Source organism: Somniosus microcephalus, chromosome 6 (genome assembly GCF_052327205.1).
Source record: "Somniosus microcephalus isolate GS21.2 chromosome 6, FLI_Smic_1.0, whole genome shotgun sequence".
NCBI classification, from domain to species: Eukaryota; Metazoa; Chordata; class Chondrichthyes; order Squaliformes; family Somniosidae; genus Somniosus; species Somniosus microcephalus.
Window position 1 is genome coordinate 89507521 of NC_140992.1, and position 13398 is coordinate 89520918.

The 13398-nt window shown below is 49.4% G+C and overlaps 1 protein-coding gene across 1 annotated transcript in view; it reads right to left on the reverse strand.

The window, feature by feature from the left end:
* The window catches only part of pik3cb (phosphatidylinositol-4,5-bisphosphate 3-kinase, catalytic subunit beta), a 249745-nt gene that overhangs the window by 120632 nt on the left and 115715 nt on the right, over nt 1-13398 (reverse strand). The window contains exon 3 of the mRNA XM_085990511.1: nt 2325-2553. Within this exon, the coding sequence (XP_085846637.1) occupies nt 2325-2553 (229 nt within the window). The remainder of the gene's footprint in view (nt 1-2324; nt 2554-13398) is intronic.

A 13398-nucleotide genomic window follows, 5' to 3' on the forward strand; every position in this document is an offset into this window, starting at 1 on the left:
GTCGATCGACAGTTCCGACGGGCCACAGCGAAAAATCGCATAGACCTCCTCAGAAGACAAACACGGGACACAACCAACAGAGTACCCTTCGTCGTCCAGTACTTCCCCGGAGCGGAGAAACTACGCCATGTTCTTCGCAGCCTTCAACATGTCATCGATGACGACGAACACCTCGCTAAGGCCATCCCCACGCCTCCACTACTCGCTTTCAAACAGCCACCTAACCTCAAACAGACCATCGTTCGCAGCAAATTACCCAGCTTCCAGGAGAACAGCGACCACGACACCACACAACCCTGCCACAGCAACCTCTGCAAGACATGCCAGATCATCAACACAGATACCATCATCACACGTGAGGACACCACCCACCAGGTACATGGTACATACTCATGTGACTCGGCCAACGTTGTCTACCTCATACGTTGCAGGAAAGGATGCCCCGGAGCATGGTACATCGGCGAGACCATGCAGACACTGCGACAACGGATGAACGGACACCGCGCAACAATCACCAGGCAGGAGTGTTCCCTCCCAGTCGGGGAACACTTCAGCAGTCAAGGACATTCAGCCTCCGATCTTCGGGTAAGCATTCTCCAAGGTGGCCTTCGAGACACACGACAACGCAAAATCGTCGAGCAGAAACTGATAGCCAAGTTCCGCACCCATGAGGACGGCCTTAACCGAGATCTTGGGTTCATGTCACGCTACATGTAACCCCACCTGATGCAGGGTCATCCAGACTCGAGTCGACATTGGCTTGTTCTCTCTACACAGATGCGGCTGGACCTGCTGTGATTTCCAGCCAAAAAAAATGTTTTTTGTCTGTTTTTTTGTTTTTCATACAGACCCCAGCATCTGCAATATTTGACCCCTTGTGACCCCACCTCATTGTTCTTTGATGTAATGTTTCCCTGACTGACCTGTTTGGACACCATTCACACCTTTGACTGCTGTGATTATCTCTCTGCCGAGGTGTGATAAATGGCAGTTGGAAAGGTTACCTGTAAACATCTGACATGATTCTCTGACTATATAAGCTGTGTCTTTATGCATTTCTCCACTTCACCTGAAGAAGGAGCAGCGCTCCGAAAGCTTGTGATTTCAAATAAAGCTGTTGGACTATAACCTGGTGTTGTGTGATTTCTTACATCTGTAGCCCTACACAGTGCTATGGCTTTTCCCAGGTCTAGATCTTGCTCTCTTAGCAGTCTTTCCCTTAGACCATTATCTGGAATACCACACACCAGTCTGTCTTTTATCAGCGAGTCTGTCAGTCCCCCAAATTCACACGATTTGCTTCTGTTTCTCAGTTCAGTCACATACTGATCAATAGTCTCACCCGTTTTCTGTACACATGTGAAAAATCTGTGCCTCTCAAACGTCACGTTACGTTTAGGTATGCAGTAGGCCTTAAACTGTTCCATTATTTTACTAGCTTCATTTTATCTCCATTAGCAGCGAATGTGAAGTTATTATACACCTCCAGTGCTTCATCACCCACGACATGCAAGAACAGTGACGATTTATTTTGATTACTTTTCTCGTCAGCTCCGATTGCCGCTAAATACAACCCCACACGTTGTTTGAATCTCCTCCAATTTTCAGCCACATTACCTGTTAACTGAAGCTTCGCCGGTGGGTGTAATCCTTCCATTTTTTCACTTCGTTAGCTATTCTCCAAGGTAAGTAACGATTTTCTCTTTTGGCTTGCTAATATGTGGAGAGCTGATTTAACTTCAGATTTTTTCTCTTCATCTCTTTCAATCACTTCTGACACCATGTATTGATTTCTTTGTGGGTTCAATGACGAGACATTTATGAAAGAGAATGTCTTTTACTCTAAAGTCTGTTCAACTCTTTATACAGCTTTTCAGGAGACACGATGCTAGTGATGCATCTAGAACGAAACTGAAACTAAACTCAACTGCCTTGCTTGTCTCGGTCACATGCCCTCTGCTGGTCAGGCACAAGCAATCAATACATGCTGGTAAGGCATCATAATCAAACAGGCAAATACCATCTCTAGTTGCTGATATCATTACAGGCACTGGTCACGGGAGGGAAGCAGCAGCACAGTAAAGAAACTATTCCGCACCTTACATTTTCCTACAAAAATAAAAAGGTCTTCATTACTATTTGTAGTCTGAGGGACTCAAACTTTTCAGGCCTTCTGCTGTCCCTTCCATGACATTATTCACACAGTGCATTGAGATCTTGCTGAACAATATGGGTCAGATCAGATCACACATCACTGTTGGCGTCCAGACAATGCACATCAAGACAAAAAAACAGTGCTCAGGCAGAATAAAGAATTACCCTACCTTTCCCAATAAGAACACCAATTTTTGAATCAAGTAGTTTTTCAGATCTATTGCAGTTCCTGGCTACAAGCTTTAGAACAGGAAGGAAAGGTCTGACATCACAGAGGCGGCGAGACTCATCCTCCAGTTCCTCGTGCACAGCTGACTGGTTTACACATTGAAACATATAGGAGTCCTGTTGGCCAAGGACACTGTACAGTGGGTATGTCTGTGCCTGTCCCCATAGGAGCTGCAATACAACAGAAGAGAGATTACCTAGATTGTGTGGCAAAATAGGAGGATCCCAATTTAAACTAGCTCAGTGAAAGGTACATCGCTGAAATTCTGGTTCTTTAGTTAAACAAAAAAAACTCAGACCCAAACCATTAAGAAAAAGAAAAAGACAAGACTTGCATTTATAGGGCTCGATTTTAACGCAGTCGACAGGTGGGCTTTTAGGCGTGTGAGGGGTTAAAATCGCCAAACCTGGGGGTTGGGAACCCCCCACCTCCACGCCATTTTAACCTAGGTGTGTCTGATGGACCCGAATCAGTCCTGCCTGCAACAGGCGGGACTGGTCTTAAGGGCCCTTAAACAGCACTAATTGGCCTTTATAATCCCATTTTAACAGGCCCATGCCTGTTTAACCCTTTTCCCATGCAAAACACGCCTGGTGGGGATCACGCCTGTGAAACCTGGCGTGAACACTATTGGCTTGCTGACTATCAGCTGCAGGTCCATCATTAAAGAGGAGATTTGATCAGTCATCATTTGCAGGTGGCAGGACTTTGTTGTCTCAGGCCTGGGGGAACTTTTAGCAGGCCTAACCACACCTATGGAAGGTTGGAGCCTCACACACTTCTCCAGTGTGACCTCCTGCGAGACCCCTCTCGCCACCCTCACTCAGCGCTTCCTCAACTGAGGCATCTACCAGAAGCATGGGAGGCCTTTTTTTCCTTCCCTTCTTGGCATTAGAGGACCTCCAGCACCAGGCGCGGCAGCAGCAGAACCAGGAACAACAGCAGCACCAGCAACAGCAGCAGCAGCAGCAGGAGCGACAGGCTGCTGCTCACCCACCTGAGGCAGCACAGGCCAGAAGGGGCCAGCGCATGGAAGCCCAGTGGCACAGGAGATACCCCCCAAACAGGGTCTACAGACTCAGGGTCAGCTACCTCAACATGACTGAGCAGCAGTGCCAAAGGCGGCTCCAACTTTCGCAACAGGTAGTGACTGACATCTGCGCAATGATACAGCAAGACCTGCTGCCCAGAGAACCAGGTGGACACTCCTTACCAGTGGCCATCAAAGTCGCCACCGCACTCAACTTTTTTGCCTCAGGCTCATTCCAGGGATCAGCAGCAGACATCAGCGGAATCTCCCAGTCGGCCGCACACACTTGCATCACGCAAGTAACCAATGCCCTCTTTGCCCTCGCGCACAATCACATCCATTTCACCAGGGATCGCGCAAATGTGACGACGCGAGCGGTTGGATTAGGTCATCTGGCAGACTTTCCAAGGGTGCAGGACGTCATTGACTGCACACATGGCCCTTAGGGCACCCCATCGCAATCCAGGTATTTTTGTCAACTGCAAAGGGCTTCCACTCCCTTAACGTTCAGCTGGTGTGTGACCACAAGGAGGAGATTTTGCATGTTTGTGCCAAGTACCCTGGCAGTTGCCATGACTCCTTCATACTGCGCCAGTCTAGTGTGCCTCCGCTATTCAGTCCACCAGACCAACTTAACGGATGGCTGCTTGGAGACAAGGTCTATCCCCTAAGGACTTGGCTAATGACGCCATTGAGGAGGCCAGCCAATGAAGCTGAGGAGCGCTACAACTCCAGCCACATTTCCACCAGATCTATAATCGAGCAAACCATCGGCGTGCTGAAGATACGCTTCAGATGCCTGGATAGATCAGGTGGAGCCCTACAGTACTCAGCAGCCAGGGTCTCCAGAATCGTCGTGGATTGCTGTGCACGCCACAATATGGCACAGCGTCGTGGCTTGCAGATTCCTGAGGACCAAGGACCGAGGACCAAGGACGACGACGATGAGGAGGAGGAGGGCGAGAACGAACATTCTGCAGAGGCCCATCAACCAGCGACAGCATTACGCGAGAACATTGCTGCCCGGGATGCAAGGAACACACTCATCCTGGCCAGATTTGCTTAGCCTAGTAAATCAAACTCTTTTGCCTCGCAGCTTCTTACCTGAGCATCGACAATGGCCAAACCCTGCGGATTCCGAGCTATTTGACCAGCATCCTGACAACTGCAAGTAATCCTAAGCCCTCAATGCGAAAGCCCCATTCGCGAAATGACACACGCCAGAACTGCAGCAGTTGCCATCAGAATTTTTATGAAAAACAAACAACTGATGGCATTTGTACAAAATACACAGCATTTCACCCAAGTGACTACCTTTGTGACTATTTGTGCTTTATTTTCCTCTTACGCGTGCTCCTACGTAGTGGTTCCCCTGCGGCTTCAGCAGATGTGGAGGCCTCTTGCTCACTTTGCTGCTGCTCCTGTCTTGACACCTTTGGCGGGCGTCCTCTGGGGTGGCGAGCATGTGAGGGCTCGCCAGCAGTCTGCTGCTCCTGCGGCTGTGCAGGAGTTGAGACGTCTATCTCCGTTGGGTGTGGACTCCGGCAGGGCTCTGACTGAGGGCTCTGCAGTGGCATGGAAGTGTAAGCGCTTGGAGAGGAGCCCCCACTTCCTTGAGGTCTGCCACCAACCTCCCTCTCATGGGTCACGTCCCCCTCAGTGCCTGCAAGTGACTTGAGAGCAGCTTGCTGCACATCAGGGGGGCCATGGGGACCCGTATCTGCAATGGTAGTTCTACTCAGAAGGACTTCCATGAAGGTCTGGTTTCTCTGTTCAATAGATGCCCATCGCTCCTCAAGGGATGTCATTCTTTTCTGAACACTCACCATGTTTTCCATACCCTGGCGACTAACTTCCTCCATGGCCATAGCCCTCCTCTCCTCTACCATAGCCAGCCTTACCATGGAGGCAGCAATCATTTTCACGTAGGTAGCCATCCTTTCCGTGTTGATGCGTTCATGCGCCAATGACTCCACAAAGGCTCTGCTCATGTTCGCTATGGACTCCTCCATTCGCTCCACACTCGCAGCAACCCTGGAGACAAAACCTGCCAGAGACTCCTGCATCTGTGCATGGAGTTCCATCACCTCTGATCTTATGGATGGACCCAGAGGCAGAGGGTCGACATGCAGCTGAGTCGAGCTGGCAGAGTCCTGTGCCCTTCGATGAGGACTCTCCACTGCTGTCCCTGTCTCCACAATCTGCTGATGCTCACTTGTGAGCTGTGATACACCAGGTGACAACACTACTCTATGTCCCGAAGGTCCCACCGAGGTGTGAGTGTTTGCGCTGGTGCTGGGTGCGCTTATTTCTGCTGACGCTGCGCCCTCAGAGGTTGCAGATTCCTCTGAGGAGTCTGGCTGCTCAGGCTCTTCCTCCTGCACACTGGGGATGGGGGATCTCGATGGTCCTGTGGGGGAGTCAAGGAAAAAGTTAGAGATGTGATGCCAAGGTTACATGCACATTGCATTTTGCAGATGATCATAAGTCCATATGATGTAGCTTCAGAATCATTATCAGCGACTCATGCAATACCAATGAGAGAGATGGAAAACTATTCTGTCACCAGCTTGCGGGGATGCGCCTCTCTGTTCTTCCGCATCTCAGTTAGCCCCGGCAATCTGCAGGACGCCTTCCTCCCAGGGGGTGATCTGGGCTAATGAGGGCGGCCCTCCTCCTGTCCTGGCTCGCGCTCTCCTGTTGTGAGCTCTCTTTTCCTGCAATGAGGGAGACAAGTGGAGTTTGAGTGAGAATGAAGGAGTGAGTGCAGAGATTGCATAGCATAGATACTTAGAAGGAGACAAAGATGGAGTGAGGTTGCAAGACCAAGGGCCCTCCCTGTGTGCTGTCAGTTGTGTTCAAAGCATCAGAGTGAGAGGGAGTGTGAGGGCTGCATGGTGGAATAGTTCTGTGAATGTGAGCATAGAGAGAGAGGGAATGGGTAAGGGTGCATGGATGTGAGTGTCTAGTGGGATGTGCAGGAAGAGATTGCTAAAGCTGAGTGCTGGTGAGGAAAGGCAATGGGGATCAGATTGAGGGTGGTGGAAACTTCATACAGTACTTACTTTTCCAGTGCGAAGGTGGTCATGGAATCTTTTCCTGCACTGCAACTACGTTCTTCGTGTGAGCCCCAAGGAGTTGAGTTGACCTGCCACCTGTAGCCACACAGCCTTGGTCTGACTGAGAGGCCTCTTCCTCCCTGAAGAAGGGAATAGGACCTCCCTGTGGGCCCTAGCATCATCCAGTAATGCCTGGAGTGAAGCCTCATCAAATTTGGGGGCAGATCTGGCCCTCCTGCTGGCCGCTGCTCCTGCAGGCTCCTGTGCCATTTTAATGGTGAAGTTTGGGAGCCTGCAGAGGAAGCAAGGCTTGCTGTGGACCTTAAAAGCAGCAGCAATGATGACGTCATATTCTGCAACTTTCTGACTGGAAATACTCAATTGCCAAGGCTTCCCACACGTTGGAAATCAATTGGCCAATTGAGATAAAATTGCATCAATCTCACAGACCCATTTAGAATCGTGTGGGAATCACTGAATTCGGGGAACCCGCCAATTTCCCGCACCGGAGTTAAAATTGACCCCATAGTGTCTTTCACGACATCAGGACATCCCAAAGCACTTTACAGCCAATGAAGTACTTTTTGAAGTGCAGTCATTGTTGTAATGTAGAAAACATGGCAGCCAATTTGCGCACAGCAAGCTCCCACAAACTGCAATGTGATAATGACCAGATAATCTGGTTTTAGTGATGTTGATTGAGGGATAAATATTGGCCAGGTCACCAGGGATAACTCCCCTGCTCTTCTTTGAAATAGTGCCATGGGATCTTTTATGTCCGCCTGAGGGATCAGACGGGGCCTCAGTTTAACATCTCATCTGAAAGATGGCACCTCCAACAGTGCAGCACTCTCCCAGTACTGCACTGGCATGTCAGCCTAGATTTTTATGCTCATGGCTCTAGAGTGCGAGTTGAACCCACAACCTTATGACTCAGAAGCGAAAGGGCTACCAACTGAGCCACAGAAAATGCTGGAAAAACTCAGCAGGCCAGGCAACATCCGTGGAGAGAAATTAGAGTTGATGTTTCGGGTCTAGCCCTTTTTCAAAACTGGAAAGGAAATAAAATAGATCGAAGGCAGGGCTGCGATAGAACAAAAGAAGTAAGAGACATTAAGAGGTATTCAAAACCAGACGAGATGGTAATAGGACAGCGGAGACAAAAGACGGCTCAGATTAGGTGTGAAGTGTACTGGCAGGATGAGAGACAGCTGCCATGTGGGAGAGAGAAAAAAAAAAGGAAAGGGGGGGGGGGGGGGAAGGTAAAACCCAAAACAAAGGGGTGGAAAAGAAATATAAGTAAAAATGTAATAGGGGCCGAGGTTATGATCTGAAATTGTTGAACTCGATATTGAGTCCAGAAGGCTGCAAAGTGCCTAATCGGAAGAGGAGGTGCTGTTCCTCGAGTTTACGTTGAGCTTCCATGGAACAATGCAAGAGGCCAAGGACGGTGAGGTCCGAGTGGGAATGGAGCAGTGAATTAAAATGACAGGTGACTAGAAGCTCGGGGTCACCCTTACGGACTGAACAGAGGTGTTCCGCAAAGCGGTCACCTAATCTGCATTTGGTCTCCCCAGTGTAGAGGAGACCGCATCGTGAGCAGCGAATACAGTATACTAGATTGCAAGCAGTACAAGTAAATCGCTGTTTCATCCGGAAGGGGTGTTTGGGGCCCTGGACAGTGGGAAGGGGGGAGGTATAGGGGCAGGTGTTACATCTCCTTTGCTTGCATGGGAAGGTGCCAGGCGAAGGGGAAGGGCTGTTGGGGGTGATAGAGGAGTGGACTAGGGTGTCTTGGAGGGAGCGGTCCCTATGGAATGCTGAAAGGGGAGGGGAGGGGAAGATGCGTTTGGTGGTGGGATTACTTTGGAGGTAGCAGAAATGGCGGAGGATGATCCGTTGAATGTGGAGGCTGGTGGGGTGAAAGGTGAGGACAAGGGGAACCCTATCGTGGTTCCGGGAGGGAGGGGCAGGGGTGAGGGCAGAAGTGCAGAAGATAGAACGGACACGGTTGACTCTAGGTTAACTTGTGTCAGCCATGGCCCAGTGGTAGCACTCTCGCCTTTGTGTCAGAAGGTTGTGGGTTCAAGCACCACTCCAGGGACTTGAGCACATTCACCAGCTTGACACTTCAGTGCAGCGCTGAGGAAGTGCTGCACTGTCAAGGTGCCGTCTTTCGGTTGAGACATTAAACAGAGGCCCCGCTGCCCTCTCAGGTAGACATAAAAGATCCCATGGCACTTTTCGAAGAACAGGGGAGTTCTCCCGGTTTCCTGACCAACATTATCCTTCAACCAACATTACTAAAAAACAGATTATCTGGTTGTTATCTCATTGCTGTTGTAGGACCCTGACTGTGCGCAAATTTCCATTGTTCTTGATTGGTACTCGGTGGCCCCAGCTAGAAATGTGCTTGTGTGCGGATGTCAGGAGGGGTCAGAATTGAACTTGACAGTGCTGTCCTCCATGTTTGAATAGTCTGTACAGGTAACACCGAGCTGAGAGGGGACAGCAGGTGCCTGCCTATGGGACCATACTCCAGCATGAAGCACCCCTTCAGGAGGGGAGGAAAATCAGAGGGGTAGGGAAATTTTTAAAAAGTAAATTCTATTTCATGAAGCATTACATGAATATGAATTATTATTTTGATTTACATGGGAGGACAGATGGAGTAAAGATTTTAATGGTCAACGACTAAATATACTTCTGAACTTGTGGGATTTGTACACGCTGGATTGAAAAGGAGCTTCAGCAGAACAGAAATTATATGCAATGTCATATTTTGTGTTCAGATCATTTATGCCAAGTTTTAGTTAAAATGGAGAACATCCAAAATTTACTTTAATATATATATATCTCTATATATAAAGCTGCAACCAAAAGTGACTTAAGCAGCAAGTACAGGTTCACTGTACAATTTACTGCTGCGAGCCCACCTTGTGAAGTTAGTGTAGAGGAAGCCGGAGAGAAGGTTGATGCGCTATCAATTACTCATAAAAGACTGAGAGTTAGAAGAGTAACTGAAGGCTTTTATTAACAACAGAATGGAGGTCTGCCTCGAGTGGTCGACCGGTCCAGGATACCAGGGCTGGGGAGCAGTCACCTTTATACTAGGACCTGTGGGAGGAGTCAGCCGAGGCATGTCCAGGCATGTACACAGTGGAATACAAACAGGACAAACAGGAATACAAACAGTGGTTTACCACAAAGGTTCACAGCTTTATCATAGTCACCATCTCCAGCCATTTATGGCAGGTCACCTCTACTATTAAATTTGAATCTTCTACTTTTTAAAACTCAAATCTGATTGTAAACTGAAAAATACTAACAGAAATTGCTGGAGAGAGCAGCTCCAACCTTGGATTCTGACGAAAGATCTACATCCTGGATCGGCAAGCTACCTTTTCTCTTACAGGTGCTGAAGGATCTGCCGTGTTTTTCCAGAATTTACTGGGGTTTTAAAAAAAAGTCTCAGATTCAGATATCCATTTTTATATTGATTTTCAGTTTTACAAAAATTAAAGAATTCCTTTACAATTGTAAACCATCACATTTGCTGCAGAACCTCACGTACACCTGAAAAATATCGTGGGCCCTTCTCCAGTAAAGCCAAAACCACCACATCGAACTTTAATCACAAAGTCCGATGTATTAAGAGGTCTGGATTTCATGGTAAATCTGAAGCAAAACCCAGTATTAAACAGGACTTTCCAGGAACAAGTATGGTGATCCTCATCGAATGGATTTGATTGTTACCGCGATTAACATTCTCTTTGTTGAAAAAAGTCTAGAATATCTAATCTAAAAAGGATTAAGAAGTTAAGCTTTGATATAGTTTACATCTTGTACCATATCTGAACCTCGGATGGAATCTGCAATAATTTCCAGTCGTTTTTGTAACTTTCTTCTTTTCCAACTATCTGACACACATGGACACAGAAACAAAACGCAACACTAGGATAGATATTAGAATTGGTAATCAGCAGCAGCGAGGTACAAAAATATATACCATATATTTATATACCATGCTCCTATTGGCTGATTGTCTGCCAAACAACAACAACTTGTATTAATATAGCGCCTTTAATGTAGTAAAACGTCCCAAGGCGCTTCACAGGAGTATTATAAGGCAAAAAAATTGACACCAAGCCACATAAGGAGAAATTATGGCAGGTGACCAAAAGTTTGGTCGAAGAGGTAGGTTTTAAGGAGTGTCTTAAAAGGAGGAAAGAGAGACGGAGAGGTTCAGGCAGGGAATTCCAGAGTTTAGGGCCTAGGAAACAGAAGCACAGCCACCAATGGCTAAGCGATTATAATCAGGGATGCTCAAGAGGGCAGAATTAGGGCAGATATCTCGGGGGGTTTGTGGGGCTGAAAGAGATTACAGAGATAGGGAGGGGCGAGGCCCTGGAGGGATTTGAATTTTTTTTGAAATTGAGGCGTTGCTTAGCCGGGAGCAAATGTAGGTCAGCGAGCACAGGGGTGATGGGTGAATGGGACTTGGTGCGAGTTAGGACACGGGCAGCCGAGTTGCGGTTGACCTCAAGTTTATGTAGAGTAGAACGTGGGAGGCCAGCCAGGAGTGCATTGGAATGGTCAAGTCTAGAGGTAACAAAGGCATGCATGAGGGTTTGAGCAGCGGATGAGCTGAGGCAAGCGCAGAGATGGGCAATATTACAGAGGTGGAGATAGGCGGTCTTAGTTATGCTGCGGATGTGTGGTCGGAAGCTCATTTCAAGGTCAAATATGACACCAAGGCCCCGATTTTCTGGCAGCCGTCGGGCAGCTTTTCATGCGGCCGGGGTCCGAAAATCGCGGAAAAAGCGGGCCGGGACCCCCCCCCCCCACCTGATTCCCCGCCCCGTCCGACTTTCGGACCGCCATTTCTCTGTCACCCGCTTCAGTCCCGGCCACCGCTGGCGGGACTGCTCGTCGGAGCACTAATCACCAATGATCACCTTGTTAAGGAAGATTTTCCGGGGCCGTTGCGACTTTGGGGCTTTCCCCACATGAAACACGCCTGCGGGGAACCCTGCCGATGAGAGCTGGCGTGAAAACAGCTGGCTTGCTTGCTTGCAGCAGCAGGTCGCTGAGGGCTGAAGAGATTTAAATAGGCAGCATTTGCAGGCTGCAGGACCTTGTTGATCAAGGCTTGGGGGAACTTTTTGAAGCCTTAGGAGCAGCTGTAGAAAGTTGGAGCCTCACACACTTCTCCAGTGTGAGCTCCTGGGAAGCCCCTCTCACCACCCTAACTCAGCGCCCCCTCAACGGAGGCATCTGCCAGAAGCATGGGAGGCCTTTGGCACCTTCCCTTCCTGGCATTAGAGGATCTCCAACAGCAGAGGCGGCAGCAGCAGAACCAGGAACAGCAGGATGAGCACCAGGAGCACCAGGCTGCTGCTCACTCACCTGAAGCTGCACAGGCCAGAAGGGGCCAGCGCTTGGAAGTGGCTGGAGAGCACCTTGCTGCGCTTTAGGGGGCCAGTGGGACCTGTTTTTGTACTGGCAGTCCTACTCAGAAGGACTTCCATGAAGATCTGGTTTCTCTGTTCAACAGATGGCCAACGCTCCTCAAGAGATGTCATTCTCTTATGAGCACTCACCATGTTTTCCGTACCCTGGCGAGTTATCTCCTGCATGGAGGTTGCCAACCTTTCCATGGTGATGCGTTCATGCGCCAATGACTCCACAAAGGCTCTGCTCATGGTCGCTATGGACTCCTCCATTCGCTCCACACTCGCAGCGACCCTGGAGACAAAACCTGCCAGAGACTCCTGCATCTGTGCATGGAGATCCATCACCTCTTCTCTTGCGGATGGACCCAGAGGCAGAGGGTCGACATGCAGCGCAACTGAGCTGAGCTGGCAGAGTCCTGCGCCCTCCGACGAGGACTCTCCACTGCTGTCCCTGTCTCCAGAATCTGCTGAGGCTCACTTGTGAGCTGTGAAACACCAGGTGACAACACTACTCTATGTCCCGAAGGTCCCCCCGAGGTGTGAGTGTCTGCGCTGGTGCTGGGTGCGCTTACTTCTGCTGACGCTGCGCCGTCAGAGGTTGGAGCTTCCTCTGAGGAGTCCGGCTGCACAGCCTCTTCCTCCTCCACAGTGAAGACGAGGGCTCTGGATGGTACTGTGGGGGAGTAAAGGAAGGAGATAGAGATGTAATGCCAAGGTTCTTCTGGTGACTCCCAGCGAGTTGGCATCTGCTGACACCTGCATCCATGCAGCATTGGTCTCAGTGGGAGGCCTCTTCCTCCCTGACCTAGGGAAGAGGACCTCCCTGTGGGCCCTAACCCCATCCAATAATGCCTCGTCAAATTTGGAGGCAGCTCGGGGTCTGGCACTGGCCACAGCTGCTGCAGGCTCCTCTGCCATCCTGTATGGTTCGTTTGGAAGCCTTCAGAGGATGCAGTGCTTGCTATGGACCTTAAAAGCACCACGAATGATGACATCATACTGTGGGGATTTCTGACTCGAATTGGACAATTAGCAAGGCTTCCCACATGCTGGGAATTAATTGGCCACTTGAGGGAAAATTGCGTGGAGCTGGCTGACACTTTTTTATGTGTGTCAGAAACCCCACATTCGGGGAAATCCGACCATTCCCCACACAAGCCGAAAATCGGGGCCCAAAGTTACGAACAGTATGGTTCAGCCTCAGACAGATGTTAGGAAGAGGGATGGAGTCAATGCCTAGGGAACGGAGTTTGTGGCGGGTGTCATAGAGTCATAGAGGCACAGAAGGAGACCGTTCGGCCCATCGAGTCCATGCCGGCTCTCTGTAGAGGAATCCAGTCAGTCCCATTCCCCATCTCTAGCCCCGTAGCCCTGCAAGTTTATTTCCCTCAAGTGCCTATCCAGTCTCCCTTTGAAAACATTGAGTGTCTCCGCTTCTACCACTTCCGTCACAGCGAATTCCAGGCAATT